Here is a 20,270-nt window from a genome sequence, read left to right as displayed (position 1 = left end):
AACAGCGGAAAACAGGAGGACAGAAGAGCAAATACACAAACACTTCAGTTAGTGTGAGACATTTGACATCACAAGCAAACTTTGCAACTGGCCTACCGGGGCAGGCGCCATGCAAGCATTCCTGTTTATAGACATGAGTTCTTGATCAAATCAGTTCCAACCCCAGGAGTGGGCAAGGCGTCACATCCGTATTGAGTGGGCCACTTCACATAAATGCAGGGTGGTGTGGAAGAGCAACGAGGCGCTAGTGGAGTTGGGCGGCTTGGCAGTGTCTTGTGATTAGGACATTAGGACATTAGAGCACTCGGGTAAAGCAGCACTGGCGGCTCTTACGGTCCCAAATGCACACTGCTGTGCGTTTTATCTCGGACACAGATTCTGGAGACCATTTACTTCAAACACAAATTACCAAGACAGGTAAGTGCCATTAAGAAAAACAAAATTCAAATTTCGCTGTAGGCAAGGTTAAAATAACTACCAGTTGTAAGAAGGATGATGCTTGGTGATCATACCGTTACTCGGGAAAATACCCCAGGAGACATGGCAAATGCACTCTGCAGTTTGTTTCTGTACATAGGCCTTAGGAAGTGGCCAGCAGTCCTGTGCAGCTGGTGGAGATCCCAAAACGACATCTTTTAGTGGGAAGGAGGGCACTGGGAACCTCTAGGGCAGGGCTGCCACTGCTATGTCTGAGTCCCCCTGGCTTGGCCTGGAGGAACTCGGGAAGACCCCAATGGCAAACTGGTACCAACACTAAGTATCCTGGACTCCAGGTGTTGGCACCTTCCTAGGCAAATATATTCTCCTGCTATCCATCTATCCATTCCTGGCCAACTCGGGGGTTTCTCCTTTGGTATTTGAGTGAAATATGATAACATGTTTTTGCAGGGCTTTCTTTTCCTAAAGGAAAGGTCCCCTCATGCCAAGAGTCCTCCACATCCAGCGTGAGCAGAGGGAACTGTCACCCTACAGCCCTCTTCACAGCTTCTGTATGCACAACACGGTCACTACCCTAACACAAATACAGGACTCCGCTTCCCTAGCTACCTGCCTCCATCCAAAAATGAGCAAAGCTGTCTCAGGCCTCCCTGTCCCTCGGCATCTGCTCAGTGCACGCCCCACGTCTACGTTCTCAGCCCTGGCACGACTGGCCAGGCACACTTGCCCATGCTGCTTCTCGAGGGATGGACTGTGCTCTTGTGCTTTCTACCTCGAGCCCAAAGCCCAACTACTAGCATGGCCTTGACCTAACCCGCTATCTCATTGCCTGTCTATGTTCCCTCTTTGTGCCTGCCCTCTTCGCAGGGGAACACAACTCTTCACTTTTAGCCCCTCTGTCACTCTGTCCTCTTCTGTCTTGGGATAACTCTTATTCCCTGTGCCCTCTTGTCTCCTAAGAAGGTGCCCTAGACCCTCAGGCCCGGCGGAGCTGGCGCCTGCTAAGCTTCCTACCTGCTGATGCCTAATGAGGCATCAGGACTCGGACACACCTGGTGGGCGCTCAGGACTAACAACCTTGCCTCATCTACAAGTTACAACTAATGTCCTCCGTGACATTTTGCTCTGGCACCTGGGAGACAGGAGGTCCCATCCTCTGGTGCACACCCCTAAGGAGCTTCTTAGGGCGTCTTCTATCTGAGTGCTCGCCTCTCTCCCTGTGCTGGGTCCTCAGACCTGGGAGGAGTGCCAGGAGGGACTGAGGAGCACAGCAACCCCATGACCTATGTGGTGCCCAGCATGGTCCCAGGGGAGGGCAAACGCCTGAGACTGACAGCACTCTGCCATGTCTGGAGCAATGTCGACCCGCACTGCCAGCTCCCCAGCACCAACCAGTCTTACCACTATGGGCACCAACCTGCCTTTCTTGCCAGTCTAACTCGAGGGTCTCACGGCCTGGTCCTGATGTGATATCTCGCAGCAATGCGAAGGCTATAAACTTGACACAGAAGCCCTGCCTCTTTTATCTAATACATAGGCAGCACCACTCAACAGACTGTACTACTGGGAGTGACACTTGGCAGCCAAGAAAATCTTGTCTCTAAAGGGCAAAGGCAAACAGCTTCCACCTGGCTGGCTGCAAAGGTTCCCATCACAGTCCCGGGCCCAGGCTCTTGCTGGACATGGCATGCAGGCACGCCATGCAGGCATGCCCTGCAGCGCCAGGCTCCTTGGGAGCTGAGGCACACACCCGTCCTGGAGGACACTGTCCTCTCTGTCATCTGCTTTCCCTTGCTCACCTGCTCCTTCCTGTCGCCCAAGCTGCCCTAACTTCCCTTTCTGCTTTCTGTGTCTCTCTCCCTCTACCTCTGTGAAGACAGGTAAGACGTTACAGAAAAGGAGGAGATCCCCAAGAGGCCTGGACTCAGGGTCAAGGCTGAGGTCCTCCACGGTCTGCAGGCAAGCCAAGCAGTGGGACAGAACCAGTGTGATACTGAGCAGTGAGAGTTGAGCTTGGTGAGAAGGAACCTCTTCCTATATGTGAAAACACAGCTATTTTATTCTGCTCAGACAAGCCAAGCCCTCTACATTAGGACAGAAGAACCACCCCAATCTTCATCTGCACTTCCTCTAAACAGAAAATTTATGAAGATTGATGGACATAAAACCAACTGACCTCTTTGTAGGGAATTCCAGAGTTTGGTAACCAGCCATGGCTGTGTGTGTGTAAGTGCACGTGTGTGTGTGTGTGTTGGTGTGGGGAGCACTCGGCAGACTTGCCCACGACACTGAGAGATGGTATGTGAACAGCTGCTAAGGCCTCGGATTCTGACCGACTTGGGGCTGGGGAGGCCTGAGGCATCCGTGTGGCTCTTTGTGGTGCTGGGCCCAGAATGGCTGCACAATCCCCCCCACAGCATCTGACCACTATGGCAGATGTCTTGTTCATTTCTCAACCCAAGTTTCCTTGAGATACATTTCGACATAATGGCAGCCCTGCTCTAGAGAAAGATTTTTAAGTTAAAAAAAAAAAGTCTTTTAAATACAGATACATGCTTGTGTTTATATTTGTGGAGTCTTCAGAAAGTTCATGGACAGTGTACACTGAAAAATCTATGCACGGATTTCAAAATTTCTGCACCATAATAAATGTGTTTTGATTGTTTCTTCTTCTTCTTCTTTTTTTTTTGCCCATGAACTTTCTGATGTTTTCCACAGGCACAGGAATCACATGATCTTGACTGTGAGCTCCTGGGCAAGCTCGGCTCCAGACACCAGCACAAGCGGCACAAGCTTACCGTCTTTCCAGAGCTCTGCCACGAATCGGTCTGATGACTGGTGCAGGAGGGTGGCCACGTTGTCGTTCAGTGGGTCCATGTTCTTCATCAGCCACTCGTCTGCCTTGTAGTCCACCTGTCCACACAGCCGGATATGGGGAAACGGAGCACACAAAATCCAAAGCTGGTTTAAGTTTGAACCAAAAACGTCCACTGAACAATCAGAAAAAAAAAAAAAAAAAAAGGGCGGGACGCTTCTATCTCAAAGGCAAGAATGCATTTGTAAGATCTTCATGAGGTGTTGGAAATACGGTTTATGAAAAATCCATGCACGGGTTCCCAACATCTCTTTTGCACCATTTCTTCATTTCCACCCCCCGTAAGTCTCCGAAGGACCCACGTCCACGATGCCCGACAGCGCCCTTGCTGACTGGCAGCTGCTCCACATGCTGCTCACCTTCCCCGCGTAGTGGATGATGCAGAAGTCGGCTTTGTCTTTCAGCTGCCGAGGCTTCTGGAACTTGGAGTGTGAACCCTGTTCTTGGACCAGCTTCTCCACAAAGGTTTTGTCTGTGGCTTTGGGGAACCAGCACTCTTCATCCAGAAGGGCCAGCACCCCTGGAGGGTTAGCCTGACAATACAAACAGTGACAACTGATAAGGCTGGCATGTCCCTTCCAAAAGCCCCACTGCCCTTGGCATCTCAACCTCCCAAAGAACCTGACCACTGGGATCTCTGCCACCACGCAAATAACTGGCCCGAAAATGGAGGAGTGACTGAGTTTTTTCTTAAGTGTATAACAAGGCGAACTGTAGGTAAAATAATTCCAAGCACATGGCTCCATAAAAGCAGCAGATGAAGAATCAGAGACAGTTGGCAAGGGAGCAGAGAAATGAAATAGAATTGTTTGTTTCCAGTACCTGGCTAGAGCAATTATTATAACATCTCAAATCAGTGGAATATTCCACAGGTTTTTGTTTTTTAAAGATGTATTTATTTTTACTAGAAAATCATATTTACATAGAAAATCACAGAGGAGGAGAGACAGAGAGGAAGATCTGTCTGTTGATTCACTCCTCAAGTGGCCGCAATGGCTGGAGCTGAGCCAATCCGAAGCCAGGAGCCAGGTACTTCCTCCAGGTCTCCCACGCGGGTGCAGGGTCCCAAGGCTTTGGGCCGTCCTTGACTGCTTTCCCAGGCCACAGGCAGGGAGCTGGATGGGAAGTGGGGCTGTTGGGACACAAACTGGTACCCATATGGGATCCTGGCGCAGGCAAGGTGAGGACTTAAGTTGTTAGGCTACTGTGCTGGGCCCAGATTTAAAAAAAAAAAACACACACATTTAGTACGTTACTTAAGTTAAGCTTCTGTTATTGGTGAAAACTAAGTAAAAGCTATCCCTCTTCACACTTGAAGTATTTAAGACTATCTGCCATAGTTTTTCAAAAAGTGACAAAATAACTCATCAGTTGCTTTAAATATTTGTTTTAACAAATATTTGAGAACCTATTTTATGCTACCCAGTTGTCAGGTAATTGAAAACAAGCCCAGATGGATCTGGACGGACAGAAAGTAGATCGACTGGTGGTAGAGACTGCCAGGGCTGCCAGGTGTCTTGGGTTGGAGCAGGTGGAAAGCCACAGAGGTGGAGAGCACTGAACTGGGACTTTAAACAGTGGATTCACGGCGTGCGAATGGAGAAGGCTGGGTGCTCACAGGGCCATCCTTCCTGGAGGTAAGTGTGAGCTGAAAGCCAGGTGAGCGCTGCAGATGGGGAGGGTCTGCTTGCAGTGCTTCTGGGAGCTTCGTCACGGCCACGCTGAGAACATGGCAAACGTGTGTACAAGAAGGAATTCACTCCAGCTCTAGGGCAGCCCATGCACTGAGCCTGAGGTGGTGAACTCCAGGGCTGGCTCTCATGTATTCACTGTCATAGGGAAGAACTGGTTATCAAGTTAGATCAAAAAGGAAGTAATGGGATAATACGGTCAGAAGTGATGACTGGTTGGAATGTCAGCAGGTAGACAAAACCCTTCTGAAATGGACACTGTGCCCCCACGGCTCCTTCTACCTCAAAGAACCTTCTGCTATTTTGGGGCTTAACTCCAGCTACAAGAAGGTGATAATCATGAGACTTAGACAAGCAAAGATGCAGAGAGGAGGGCCGTGTAACGCATGCCAATCCTCTGGCAACTCAGAAATGAAGTTCTGTTCTAACGTTATGGTAACTGAGATGGTCATCTTTTTAACCAGGACTGTCACATTTCTAATCACTTTAAATAAAACTATTCCTAAAATCTGATACAGGACCCCAGTATGAGTTTCTCCACATGGCTCAGGGGCAGTCTGACAATGACAGTCATTACTGGTTGTCAAAGTGCGGGGAATAAGAAAGTGGACAGAAGACCTCTCACTCTAACACCTTCATGTGAAATAACTAAATTTTGAAAAAGAATTATCTCCATTCTATTTTGCAAGAAACATCCGTGGAGTTATTATCTTGCATCATTCCTTACGCTATAGGCAAATTCTCTCCCATCACACATTCTTATACAGGGGTTTAAACAGTTTGTTTTTATATTTCACTTCAGATTTTATACTTGTATGACCAGGTGGACTAATCTTAAAGTTAAGTAAAGAATGAGTCAGTATTAAATCTTGAATTTCTTCTCTCCCTCCCTCTCTGAGCTGTCTGTCCTGAAGTGAGGGTTCCTCGGGCTGCGGACTCCAGTGCCAGGGAAATAGCCCAGGAGTGTCAGGGCTAGGAAGGGACGAGGATGGAGGGAGACGCCAAGTGGGAGGGATAGGGAAGGGAGTCACAGGTGACCGACACCTGTGAGTGCGCATCCCCTACACTGCCACACAACTGTTAAAGCACCAACCTGAGCCGACCATGGCCTTGGCCTTCCCTGAACCCAGGGCTGGGACGCACTCTGCCCTCGGGGCCCTGGGGACCAGGACCATGCTATGAACCCATCTACACTGTGATGGACTCTGTCTGTATTTCCAGACCAGCGCTGAACAGTCAGGGAGTTCAGACCTTCTTGCTTTTTTATTTTATTCTAACTGAAGAGTATTTGTGCTTAATATGTGGGAAACAACTGAAAATGTACGCCTTGGACCCTGTGGTCCCTCAGCTATTTTTTGCTGTGAGTTAGCATTTAGGTTGAAATGCTAAGCCCTTTTCCAAAGAAAATGAATATTCAGAAGGGTCACTGATGGGCCACACAGCTGTTTGCCTTAAAGGCCCCATGAAAGCAGTAGGGGAGTCACTTTCCATCTGGAAGCGCTGCACTATGAGTACTCCTACACAGGCCCACCTCGAGCCTGCTGCGAGCTCTCCTCCCTCCTCGTCAACACTGCAACGACACAGTCGCCCACCCTGAAACGGCAGCACACCCGGCACGCCACAAACTCGTGGACACGAGGAGCCCGGACGCCGCGGTGGATAATCATGCCAAGCCATGGTGCGGACTGTTCCAATTCCTGATTTCTATGTATTTGCCAAGCACGTTTTTTAAATTTTTGTCTTGGAGACTGAGATTGGACTACTGAGACTGGACAATTTCTGCCTTGGATTACGCCATCTAGAAAAGGCCATGGTGTGGAGGGAAGGGCCGTGGAAGCTGCCAGGAGCTGCCGGCCGGCCGGCGCCCTCACCGGTCTCTCGATGAGGTCGATGCAGGGCTGCAGGTCGAGGCCGAAGTCGATGAAGTTCCACTCAATGCCCTCACGCTGGTACTCCTCCTGCTCCAGCACGAACATGGTGTGGTTGAAGAGCTGCTGCAGCTTCTCGTTGGTGTAGTTGATGCACAGCTGCTCGAAGGAGTTCAGCTGCCAATGAAGAAGGCAGGGAACAGGGGAGGGGAGACAGGGATGAGCAGCTGTCATTAAATGATTGGTTAGATATCAATAGCAGTGCTGATTACATTCAAGGACAGTGACTAAACCACAGGGTCTCAGGTCTCGGCGTCTCTCTCTCTCTCTCTCTCACACACACACACACACACACAGCCTTTTGGGCAGACAATGGGGAAGCACACCATCAGGGCTGTCACTGCTGAACTGCCGAAATGAGGAAATAAACAATTTAGTATGCTAACTGATGAATCTTCAAACAAAGCAGGTCAGGTCTCGTTAGTGAGTGGTTTAGGAACATACCTGGAGACATAGAGAAAAACAAGAAAACCAAGGAGCCATGGGGAGGCAGAGGCTTGGGTGTAAGTGCAGTGGGAGAGGTTTGGGGCTTTCTGTCCCAGCCCCTTGCTTAAGGGGCTAAGTGGGGAAAGCAGGACCCGAGACCCAGCTGGAGGCCAGGGTGCTACTGCTGGGAGCCCAGCACTGCAGACACATGACAGCGCCCAGGTGTAGGGGGTACTGGGCTTCCCGTTCTCTTAGCCAACATGCTCATGCCTGTGTGGCACTCACAGAGGCCTGGTATCTTCCGCGTCACCCCACTGCTGTGTCTGCACCGTGAACCCCACCTACTTTTTTCTATTGTGCAAATGACTAAGTGGGTAGACAGATGAATTACAACTAGGTCCATTTTCTTAAATAAGCATCCTATATAGCAGACGTGCTCAATCTTTTCTCCGCTTCCACATGGTTCCCAGAGCTAGCATGTGCCCATAAATAACCTCTCTCATTATAACAAGTGATTTTCAATTAGAGAAGATTCAAGCACTCTCTGAGGAACAGATTTACAGCCTGAAAAGGCTACTCGCTATTTTGCGTCTCCCACATCCTGAGTTGCTATCTCATAATCAGGTCGTGCTGGGAGAGCTGGGCAGCGCCGGCTCAGCACCGACCTTCCGTCTAGTAACAAGCACACCGCACAAGCCATGGCCTGTCTGTTCTTCATGATGGGTGTGCAGCACAACGCCACCATGGGGGACACTACTACACATTCACCAACTCTAGATCTTCATCACCTACACACCCCTCTACCGTTTCCACATGCAGAAGCTGAAAACCACCCCGATGCTTACATATGTTAACAGCACTGCTCTTGTTTCTGTTCTAGAACCTTACAGGCTTTTTTTTTTCATTTCCTAAATTCACTTTAGAAGACTGCTTAGTTCTCTTTCCTTTCAGATTCCTATTAGTAAGTGGATTCAAAAGTTATAACTCCTTTGTAACTGAAGAATAAAAATATTTTTTGAGAAGAAAACTCCTATTGACAGGTTGTTAAACAAAAATGTTCAATTTACAGATAAATTTGGGGAAGGGTTATACCTTTACGGGGTTAAACTTTCCCATCAACAGCAGGGTATGTCTCTTCCTTTCTGCTCAGTCTCTTGCTTCTCGTGCAAGTGCAACAAGGTTGTCTTCATCTAAATCATGCCCTTCTTTCCCTTCTTTTCTTACATTTACTATTATTAGGTAATTCAGTCTATTTCTGGTGCAGCTGGAACTGGGATGTATAGATGGGAAGCCCACATCACAGGCAGTGGCTCTACCTGCTACACCACAGTTCTGGAAAGTCAGCTATAGAAAGAAGAGGAGAGACAGAGAGCAAGATCTTCTATCCACTAACTCACTCCCCAAGTGGCCGCAATGGCCGGTGCTGCACCAATCCGAAGCCAGGAGCCTCCTCCGGGTCTCCCACATAGGTGTAGGTTTCCAAGGCTTTGGGCTGTCCTCAACTGCTTTCCCAGGTTAACAACCAAGGAGCTGGATGGGAAGTGGGGCCGCTGGTTTTAGAACCGGCACCCATATGGGGTCCTGGTACGTGTAGGGCGAGGACTTCAGCCGCAAGGCTACTGCGCTGGGCTGTCACTATGAGGCAGCACGTTTGTGTAGCCTGCAATCCCATGTGAACATGGGTTCAAGCCCTGGCTGCTCCACTTCCAACCCAGCTTCCTATGAATGGGCCTGGGAAGTCGGTCGGTCGCACATGGCCTGAGTGCTTGGGCTCCTGCCATCCACAGGGCTATTGCAATCATCTGGGGGGTGAACCAGCGGGCTAGAAAACCTCTGTCTCTATTTCTCCTTCTCTGTAATTCTTCCAAACAAATAAACCAATCTTAAAAAAAAAATACAAGTTTTAAGGAGCCTCAAATTTATCTATTTCCCTGAAAACCCTTTCTGATGCTGCAGTTAAATCAGTGTTTGGACAAATTCAGTTGGGTCCATCATTGGCTATCAACCTGTGGGCAGATGTTACCTTCCCATGGTGCCCCTCTCCCCTCCCCCCACTGCCATGCCCTGACTCTCCTGCCCAGCCACCACCCTCCTGCCTTGGTCTACCATCGTGGCAGTCTCCCTCACGGTCTCTACATCTGCTTTGGGCCCACAGTACAGACCACATCTCCAACGCCCCTCTCTTGGGTCAGGTTCTTACATGGGGCAAATTCTCTCCTGTGCAGGTCTCCAGGACTCTCTCATTCCTTCGCAGAAAAATCATTCTTTCAGTATGCTGAGCAACCTGCTGCAGAGACCCTGTCCAGCAAGTACCAGTCTACAGTTTCCCTCACTCTCCAGGCGATTTTTTTTAAGATTCATTCATTTATTTGAAAGTCAGAGAGAGTGAGCAAGAGAAACAGATCTATCTTCCACTGGCTGGTTCACATCCCAGATGACCAGGATGGCCGTGGTTCCCCGACACATCACAGCATCATTCATGTCTGTGAGTTTGGGGGGCTGCCTGACTTTCACTGTTAAGAGGCTCTACGACAATGGCAGTGGCTTAGCCTGCCATTATAGTCCTGGTGCATGGCCCTGGCCCTTTTATATATATATATATATGGTGAGCCTTACTAGCTGTCAAAAGAACTAACAGAAAGAAAGGAGAGAAGGAGAGTTGGAAGGAGGCAGGGAAGGATACCTCAAAAATTTCAAATCCAGCAATATCCAGGATCCCAATGAAGGACGCCCCCTGGCGTTTGGTCCGATCCAGAGCTTTATTGATGCGGTGGACAAGCCAGCGGAAGAGCCGCTCGTAGGTAGCCTTTGCCAAAGCCTCCACCGCAAAGTCTGCCTGCAATCAGACAACATCGGCATTTCATTCTGCAGACAGTCTCGGCAAAATTCGGAGGGCCGTTAGTCATGTGGAATTTAATGGTTATGTAGCAGTCCCACGGTGTTTGGGGGTTAGCCGTGTCTCCATTTTATACATCAACAGTTGGTATCAATACCACAATAAAATTGAATGGGAGGGTCAATTTACAGGGTGGGTGAAGATGCTTGTGGAAGACAACTGCTGCCCAGGGCCCCAGGGTTCTGAGCACCCCACCTGCCCAGGCAGCCTGCTGGGGGACTGAATCACCTCTCACCTCCTGGCTCCCTGATAATGACGCTGTTTTTTGCAAACTTCCGTGCAGAGGGTCACGGAATTTCTGTATTCTGGTTGCTCTAGGCCCAGCACAGGGACAAGGAGGCAGCGGCCCTTCTGCAATCAAGGCCCCTGAAGGGCACCCACGTCTGTCTACTGACAAGTCTCCCAGTGAGAAGGCCTATGACGTTCCAGATGTACTTCAGCATAAATCACTATTTAAAATGGTCCGAAACAGTCAATATACTAGAGGGGGAAACATACTGAATCAATGCTAAAATTTGTCCTGGTTTAGTCAAGACAGGCTAATTAGAAAGCCACATGGCCGTGGTTTGACACAAGCTGGCCTTCAGACTTACCTGCTCTTTGGTCTGGGCTTTCTGCACGTAGTCTCGGCCGACCTTGATCCGGGGGGTAAGGATGGCCCGAGTGAACTCCATCACGCTCATCCCCAGCAGATGGCAGAGTTTCTGTGCGACTGGACCAGGGAAAGCCCCGTCATAACCATGGTTCTACCCATGAGCTAATCAGAACAGTCACTCAACACCTAAAAGACTCCGGGGACCATTATTCCACTAAGAAGCAAACTAAGTGGATGTTAAACTCAGCTAAGCTTTAACTCCGCTGAAGAGTACCTTGAATCCTTTCAAAGATATAGCACAGTCTCTGTTAGTCCACAGTGACCCACCAAGACCTGATGAGAGGGGCCTTATCTTATCTATAGAACACGTTAAGATTTTGAAGCCGAGTTAACTAATCCAAGTCCTACTCTGATTCTTATACCCACCTGGACCTGAGGTCTTAGCGATGGCAACGCTATGGAGGGTGTGAGCACATGTGCTAGCCAGTCTACTGTGACTGTGTGACCTGAGGTGCCACGACTTGCTCTGGGATGACCACAGGAGGAGGTCCCAAAGAGTCATCCAGCGCTGAACTGTTAACAAGCCTCAAACTACTTACACAACAGAGCCATGACCTCAAGGGCAGAAAGGCAGCTGGCCGGATGTTATGCCAGCCATTTCTGGCCATAGTGGGGTGTGCCAGCCTCTGGCTGGGACAACATAGCATACCAGGCTGTGATGGAGGTTCCTGACCTGTTTCCAGGCCTGCAATTGCAGACCGACAGCTCACAAGGCTTACAAATCTATTACATTTGCAACACATGAATACCAGAAGCAATGGACATTTGATGTAGCAAGCAGCAGCAGCTTGGGACAACTGCACCCTGAGAGCCTGTGGGATTCTCAACTCCTCCCTTTCTGATCCAGCCTCCTGCTCAGGGGCACCCAGGGCGGGGTGTGGGGGGGAAGAGGGGCAACCTGGGTCCCTGCCACCCCCCAGGGGAGACTCAAATTGTGCTCAAGGTTCCTGTGTGCAGCCTGGGCTTAGCCTCAGCTATGGCAGGAATCTGCAGACACCTCTGCCTCCCTCTGTCTTTCTCACTTCCTGATAAAATGAAAATCAATATAAAATAATAGAGAATCAGTCTAGATTTCAATCCTTCTTTGAGAAAAAAAAATTGTACTCTTACATATAAATGCTGGGTCCGTATTTCTGGTAAGGCAAAAATTCAGCACCTACAGCACCCTTGCAGGTAGGTGGCCATGGGACCTCCTGGGGTCCAATTCCCTACTCCCCAATTTCCACCCCCAACAGGAGAAGGCAGCAGAGCCACCACTTCCTCCCTGTGCCCCACCTCCCCCCACCCCACTCTAAGAGCCTGGTAGGCCCTGGGCAATCCTGTGGGGATGCCACTCTATTGAGGCTCTTAAAAAACATGCAGAGGGACTTTTGCACCCACACTTAACACAACCAGCCACTGAAATGGGAGATGAAACCCGTGTGTCTCAGTTTACCTGTATTCTCCGGCATGGAAGCTTGATCGGTATTTCTCTCCTTTTTGAAAGAAATATTTCCAAACTGCAGCACTGAGGACACTACTTTGAGCATTGCTTTGGAGTGACCAAAAGAAAAAACAAAGTCAATACAATTGCTTATCAAAGCACAGCAGAGACATGCTCCAATTTACTTGGTGGTAAAGATGAGTTTTGCAAAATCTCCCAGTTAAGCAACATCTCATGGCTTCATAACCCCACAAGCAGTTCTTACCCACTTTCTGACCCTTTTCGACTGTTTACCTCGGCTCTCTCTGAGCCTTATGCTGAGAGAGGAGGTCACTTACACAGAATCTCTTCGTGAGAGAAGCCCATGATGTGCATTGCTTCCATGGTCTCCTGGAAATTATCCTTGTCCTGCTGGCCCGGGATGGGAATGTAGCCATTGGAGAGAAATCTGTAGTTATTAAACCCTTCAAGGAGCAAGTCCGCTAAAAGGAGACATAAGAGAACACATTACCACACGCAGATCAAGATACACCCCGCAGTACCCCACAACGGATGACATCCCAGGGAACAGGGCTCCCCACTCATCTCACCAGTCCCTGCTTTCTCTGTCAGGATGTCCACGTCCGTACACACACACACACACACACACACACACACGCCTACACCAAATATCGAAAATGACGAGGGAACAAATGTAAAACTTACATGGGGGTTTTGAGGAGAATGGCTTACATATTCTATTTGGAACAGGATAGCTAGGAAATGATGTCAGTTCTCCAGAGACTCAAACCGCTTCAACCAGCTACTGAAGGAAGCCTTTTAAAAGTCATTTTCTGTACACCTAATGCAGCAGTGGCTGATGTGTGGGGCCGATGCATAATGGGAGGTACGGGAGAAGGACCAGGCAGGTCCTGAGCCCTACAAAGGCCCTGAAGTGGTTCCTCCAAGGCTGTCTTGTTTAGGGGTTGCCCTTTCTAGGGTGTCACAAGCAAGATGCAGTATACTAACAGTGTCACATGGGACACCCCCATGAAGCACACGCACTGAAGGGGCAGATGAAGGAATGAGAATGTGTCCTTTTGGGGAGAGTGCTCTTGAGCCGACATCAGTTAGCTCCCAAGAGGTTCTTACTCCCTTCAGCATGCTGACCGTGCTGCAGAGTTGGTGCCGCCTGAAAGCCTGCACGGGTCCCCTGCATCCTGTACAACCTTCAACTGTCAGGCCCTGGGCTCATTTTCCCCCTTACAGGCTTTTTTTTCTTTTTTTCCCCCTAATTGGTTCTGAGTTTAATACTTTCACAGATGCCAACGATTAACCAAAGCTGAGAGTCCACATGGGAAATCTTATCGTAAATGTGTCTACTGTGACGTCTGGGTGACAAACAGAACAATGGGCAGAAACGACAACCATCCTGAGACCAAGAGGAGGCCAGAAGAATGTGCCTCCCCTCTGCCGCCCCTGACTCCTGACCTGGGCCAGAAACCTCCCTTTGATCCTGCCCAGCCCCGAGCTTCCAGAATTTATGATTCATGAAAAATAAATAAATAAAATCCACTAAAGGCTCTTTTTACTGCTAGTGCAAGCAAAGTAAATATAAACCCTGTTGTAAATCTAGGAATAAAAACACATATTCTAGTTATTTGACTATATAAGTTTTTTTGTTGTTGTTTTTTCAATTTTGCAGCTTATAAAAATGCTGAAACAGAATCGTATAAGAATGTATCCCGGGTCATCTAATTACCAAACAAAACAAAACAAAACAAACCACAAAAAACCTTCAGGGCCCGGTGCCATGGCCCAGCAGCTGAAGTCCTCGCCTTGAATGCTCCAGGATCCCATATGGGCGCCGGTTCTAATCCCGGCAGCTCCACTTCCCATCCAGCTCCCTGCTTGTGGCCTGGGAGAGCAGTCAAGGACGGCCCAAAGCCTTGGGACCCTGCAAGAGGTCCTGGTTCCTGGCTTCGGATTGGCACAGCTCCGACCACTGTGGCAGCTTGAGGAGTGAATCACTGGACGGAAGATAATTCTCTCTGTCTCTCCTCCTCTCTGTATATCTCATTTTGCAATAAAAATTAAAAAATCAAAAAAAGAAAAAGAAGCAAGCAGCAAAAACCTAGATACAAGCTGCAAACAAAAATAAACAAATGCTTTAAAATGCAAAAAAAAAAAAAAAAAAAAAAAAGAGAAAACTTCAAAAGATACTAAAGATGCTATAATGACATCCATATGCCTGCTACTTGGGACAAAGTGCCTATCTCTCTGGAAAGGAAGTTCAATTTTGTTTTAACCAGCAAGAAATTTGGTGTGCATATTTCAAACTACTGTTTCTCAAAACTGCTCGCTTTCTCTCTCTCTCTCTCTCACACACACACACACACATTCACACCGAAACAAGCACCAACAAATACAAAACAGCGAAAACCTTTGTAACGTACACTTCAGGTGCTCTCCTGCTCCGGATAACAGCTGATAGAAGATATGGAAAGTCCGCTCATCTTTTGCCTGACGAACAGCACGAGACTTTTCTAGAAGGTCTGGGCAAAGATGGTTAAGGATTAAATCATTTAAAAGAAGGCCATCCTTCACTGTCTGCTCCAATTTCACTGGTAAAACATCTCCTTTCATTGACATATATTAAATATCCTGCAATGAACTATTATTCTAAATGAGAACATTTTGTGTGTGAGAAAATATACGTAAAATCTTCCCCATTAGCCTTCTGGAATCACTGGTCTGCCAGGGGACTTCCCTCCCCTAACTTGGATCGGGTTTAAAGAGCACAACACCCTGCAGAGAACTGTGAGGAGTGAGTGCAATAGTTGTCTCAGGCGAGAGAAGCCCTATCACAGCAGAGCCCTGGCCACAGGGTTCCACACAGAGAGACCATGGCACACAGAAGCCAGCCTAGAGAATAATCAGCCGGTTGAGTCAGGAGCCCAAACTTGGCCACTCTGCTCCCTAGAGAATCCACTTGACTACAAGTCCTTGGATGCTGGGGTGGCCTTGTTGTGTTCACTGTGGATGGGTAGGCAACTACCAAATGCCTTGCCATCAGCTGTGGTGAGGTGACGGTTGTCATCAGCGTCACCCCTGGCTTCCCCAAGGCTATGGCCAGCATCCACAGCTTGCTGTGAGCACGTTCCCTAGGACCAGACAGGCAAGCCCAGCAGCCCAACAACTGCACACCCTTTGGGGTGCCTGGGGCTGAGGTGGCTTTGGACAGGCCCCAGGGCTCCTGGAACAGCTACCGCATCTGCTTACAACCACCCCTGACACACCCTGCGTGCTGGGTGACATTCACACTCAGACTAAGAATGCCAGAACAGATGATTGGGAAGACAGTTAAACCTGAGAGTCATTCCCTGTTAGTCTCCCTTTCACTGGCTCTGAGATATCAAAGGGTGTTCATCAGAAGGGCACACTTGTGAAATTTCTGACTGTTGGCTGATTAAAAACCCAACAGTGTTCATCATTGACAGGAAATACCACTTTACCTCCTCACCAAGCGAGGGAATCAGTGCACTTTGATCACTGGAGACTATTCCAACAACTCAGAACTGCTAATGGCATCCCTCTCTGATTGGTATACCATGGGCCCGAATAACTTGTGTCATGCCCCACTAGACACACGTGCTGTAGCCATGAGGATACCCGTCACGTCTAGCCCACTAGCAGAAAAGGCTTCGTACGGTTAGCATCACTGAGTTCAAGCTCAGGTTGTTCACATCACAAGGAGATGGCCAGAAAATATATGCATGTTACAATAGCTCATGAGCAGCTGCCCACAATGCTATCTAAATGTCCGGGTTCCATACACATGAACACTGGAGGGGCTCTCCATCTCCCTAGGCATGGGAATAGCATGGGACCAGCAACAGACAGCACCATTTTGGTTCAGTGAATGTCACAGTTATCTCTGGGCTTGGGTTCTGCTGTCTGTCAGGACAACAGAGGTGATGCCACAGGGAGCTGCTCAGTGGCTGAGGAAAAGGAAACTGTTGTTCTCCTTGGGTTATGGGACTGTGGAAATGGATACAGGTTTCAATGTTGGCCCCAACGATATAGCCAGTTACGTCGAAGTTGATCCGAATAAACTTTCCCTGAAAATAGAAAAAAATGAAAAAAATTAAGTTAGGACATGGAGGATAAGAAAACTGTGTAATACAATATTAAGACAAGCTGCCCTGCTAAGTATCCATGAATTGGCCATAAAAGTTGATCTTACACTTTGCCTCCAATTAAAAAAAAAAACAACACAAAAGCCAAACATCAATAAACTTAAAAAGAACAAATTGGACAGTTTACCTTCCTGGACTACAACATAATAAAATGAAAAACTATTCATAGAAGTACTGAGACCCACCCTGTCCCCCGACTGTTCGGAATGTGACCAGAAACTTTACTACACCCAGCTCTTGTGAGAAGATTTGAAAATATGGACAACTTAGCAGGAAATGAGAAATTCATTCAAGTCAAAGGAAACTTGAACATGGCAATATCATTCAAAACAGTGAAATAAAATGATGTGATCTTATGAAACAGTTTTACGCATTTCTAGGAGCTAGTTCCTATAACTGTTTTAGAGAAGGAAAAAACATTGATCATCTGCTATGTGTCACCACACTGAGCACCCAACTGGCAGCATGGAAAGGGAAAGCAAGCTGAGGCAAACACAGTTCACCTTTCTTACAAATAGAGACATTAAGATTCTGTGAAATGAAGCCATCAGTGGTGGTCAGGAATGCTGTCCTGGAGGCCTGAGCTGAGCGGAACACCACCATCACTCACCACATGAAGAGGCAGGCGTCACAGGCGGCCTTGGAGGACACCCACAGGTTGGGTCTCAGATTTCCTGGGAAATGATCAACCTCAACTAGCCAGGGTAACACCAAGAGGAATCTAGAGTTGGAACGACTCATACCACTTGGCTTCAGAAAACTGTGTCTCTAACGGGAAAACTGTGTTGTGGACGTAAGGATACAGGTACAAATCAACTGGACACAACAGAATTCAGAAATAGAGCACACATATGGCCAACTGAATCTCCACAAAGGTGCCACAGTAACTTAATAGGGATGGGAGAACTTTTAAAATTGACTCTATACCTTGGTTTCACACCATGTATAAAAATGAACTCCAAGTAGATTACAGATCCAAATACCTGGGTTGAGAACACAAAACTTCTCAAACAGAAGAAAATCTTTCTGATCTGAAGTTAGATAAATATGTCTTTGGTAGAGCTAAAACAGCATGAACCATAAAATTAAAAATGATAAAATTGAATTTTTGAAAAAGATTTTTTTTATTAGAAAGGCATATTTACTGAGAAGGAAATACAGAAAGATCCTTCATCTACTGGGTTCATTCCCCAAAAGGCTGCATTGGCTGGAGCCACACTGCTCTGAAGCCAGGAGCCAGGAGCTTCTGCAAGGTCTCTCGTGTGGATGTAGGACTTTGGGCCACACTCCACTGCTTTCCCAGGCCATAAGAAGGGAGCTTGATAGGAAGTGGAGCAGCCGGGACACAAATTGGCAACCATATGCGATCCTGGTGCTTGCAGGAGGAGGATTAGCCAATTGAGCCATTGTGCCAGGCCTGCTAAACTGGATTTCATCAAAAATTTCAGCTTCTGTTCGTCAAGACACCATGAAGAAAACGAAAAGTCACAGCTTGTGGCTTGAATAGTTGGAAACAAATGATGTGCTGGATGACTACATACAGAAAATTTTTAGTTCCATATTAAGACAAATAACTCAATTTAAAAACCAGATAAAAGTCTTGAACAGATAGCTCTTTGCCTTGGGACCCTGTACCTGAGTGGGAGACCCAGAGGAAGCTCCCGGTTCCTGCCTTTATTGGAAACCAATCTTTATTGGAAAGGCAGATTTACAGAAAGAAACATAGAGAAAGATCATCCCTCTGCTGGTTCACTCCCCAAATGGCCCCAACAGCTGGAGTTGAGCTGAGCTGAAGCCTGAACCTAGGAACCAAGAGGTTCTTCTGGATCTCCCCACAAACATACTGGGGCCCAAAGACTTGGGTCATCATTCGCTGTTTCCCAGGCCATAAGAAGGGGGCTGGATGGAAGTGAATCAGCTGGGATACAAACTAGCACTCATATGGGATGCTGGTACTTGAAGGTGGAAGATTAGCCAGTTAGGCCATTACACTGGTCCCTAGATAGTTCATTAAGTATGGACAATACCAACAGGAAAAGATGCTTAAATATTGCCACTTAATTCATACTAAGATGACCATAGTTGGACACCACCATTTCTTCACTAGAGTGTCTACAGCTTTTTAAAAAATATGTGTGTGTGTGTATATCTATATCTATATCTATTTTATTTTTTTAATTAGAAAGGCAGATGTACAAAGAGGAGAGTCAGTGAGAAAGTTCTTCCAAGTTCTTCTAAGATGGTTGCAATGGCCCGAGCTGAGCCAATCCAAAGCCAGGAACCAGGAACATCTACCAGGACTCCTACGCAAGTGCAGAGTCCCAAGGACTTGGTCATCCTTCACTGCTTTCCCAGGCCACAAGCAGTGATTTGAAGAGAAGTGGAACAGCCGGGATATAAACCGGTGCCCATATGGGATCCCAGTGTGTGCAGGGCAAAGATTTAGCCACTGAGCCATGGTGCTGGACCCTGGGACCCTGGAGTGCTACAATTTTAAGAGCAAACAGTGAGGATAGAGAATAACTGGAAGTCACACAGCCTCAGTGGGAATGGAAAACCTCACGGTACCTTAAAGCAGCCTGCCAGTTTCTTAGACATAAACAGTTACCGGATGACTCAGCAATCCCACTTCTATGAAACTGCCCAGGAGTTTATGTCCATATAGATGAGCATGCAAATATACATTACCACTTTATTACAATTAGTCCCAAACTGGAAACAATCTGGAAGTCCACAAATACTGAATGAACCTAGAAATTGTGGTCTAGTCATACAATGGAATACTCCTGGACAACAAAAAGAAACAGGAGTGAGTGCTCAGCTTAGGGGGTTAAGATGGCTGAGTCCCACACTGGAGTGCTTGGGTGTAAGCCCCAAGTCCTAGCTCCTGCTCCCAGCTTCCCACTAATGCAGACCCCAAGAGGCGGCCATGATGGCTCAAGTCCTTGTGTTCTTGCCATGGCTGTGGGAGACCTGGCTGGCGTTCCTGGCCCATGGTTCTAGCCTCGGCCCAGCTCTGCTCATTCTGGGCATTTGAGGAGTCAATTAGCAGAGGCGAACTCTGTTGACATCTCTCAAATAGGAAAGAAGGGAGGGAAGGAGGAACTAATTAGTAAAGCACTCGAATACATGCGTGCTATATGAAAGCAGCTGGATTTAACCATTACACAGAGTTGGACCCATTTACTAGAAACACCACAGAAAAGGAACTCAGAGAAACAGAAAACACATCAGGGCAGGAGTTTGGCACAGCAGTTAAGCTGCTGCGTGCGATGCCTGCACAGTGGAGTCCTTGGGTTCAAATCCTAGCTCCCCTCTAATGTGCGCTTGGGAAGCAGCAGGAAATGGCTTAGACTCCTGCTCCCCACAGGGGAGCCCAGAGTTAAGCTCCTGGCCCTCCTCTGGCTGCCACAGGCATTTGAGAAGGAAACAGCAGTTGGGAGATTTCTGTGTCTTTTGTTTTTGAATAAAACAAAAATACAAAGAATTTAAAAAGGAAAACTGATCTGTGGTCTAGAGTAAGGCACAGCAGGAGAGAACTGGTCTACACGAAGTATCTAGGAACATTAAATCCAACATGTTCCTTCCCGGGTCAGCCTGCCACTCTTGCACCCACTGCTTTAGGACCCTCTCCCCTTCCCAGCGTGCTTTCTTCAGGGTACAAGCACATAAGCAGAACACAGTAGTCTGTCTGGGGATGACACTACCAAAACTTATAAATTACTTTGTACTATATGTAAATTATACTTCCATACCTGAC

The 20,270-nt window shown here is 47.8% G+C and overlaps 1 protein-coding gene across 6 annotated transcripts in view; it reads right to left on the bottom strand.

Moving 5' to 3' along the window:
- MYH10 (myosin heavy chain 10) overlaps positions 1–20,270 on the bottom strand; it is a 197,943-nt gene that overhangs the window by 34,953 nt on the left and 142,720 nt on the right. For all 6 annotated transcript variants that reach the window (XM_058675238.1, XM_058675236.1, XM_004594755.2 and 3 more), the window contains 9 exons: positions 16,369–16,432; positions 14,768–14,866; positions 12,671–12,814; positions 12,345–12,440; positions 10,848–10,966; positions 10,042–10,194; positions 6,876–7,049; positions 3,673–3,846; positions 3,237–3,351 (listed from right to left, as the gene is read on the bottom strand). In XM_058675238.1, the coding sequence (XP_058531221.1) occupies positions 3,237–3,351; positions 3,673–3,846; positions 6,876–7,049; positions 10,042–10,194; positions 10,848–10,966; positions 12,345–12,440; positions 12,671–12,814; positions 14,768–14,866; positions 16,369–16,432 (1,138 nt within the window). The remainder of the gene's footprint in view (positions 1–3,236; positions 3,352–3,672; positions 3,847–6,875; positions 7,050–10,041; positions 10,195–10,847; positions 10,967–12,344; positions 12,441–12,670; positions 12,815–14,767; positions 14,867–16,368; positions 16,433–20,270) is intronic.

The sequence above is a fragment of the Ochotona princeps genome, chromosome 17 (assembly GCF_030435755.1).
Source record: "Ochotona princeps isolate mOchPri1 chromosome 17, mOchPri1.hap1, whole genome shotgun sequence".
Taxonomy (NCBI): domain Eukaryota; kingdom Metazoa; phylum Chordata; class Mammalia; order Lagomorpha; family Ochotonidae; genus Ochotona; species Ochotona princeps.
The sequence above is the reverse complement of the archived record's forward strand: the minus strand, read 5'-3'. Positions and strand labels throughout refer to the sequence as shown.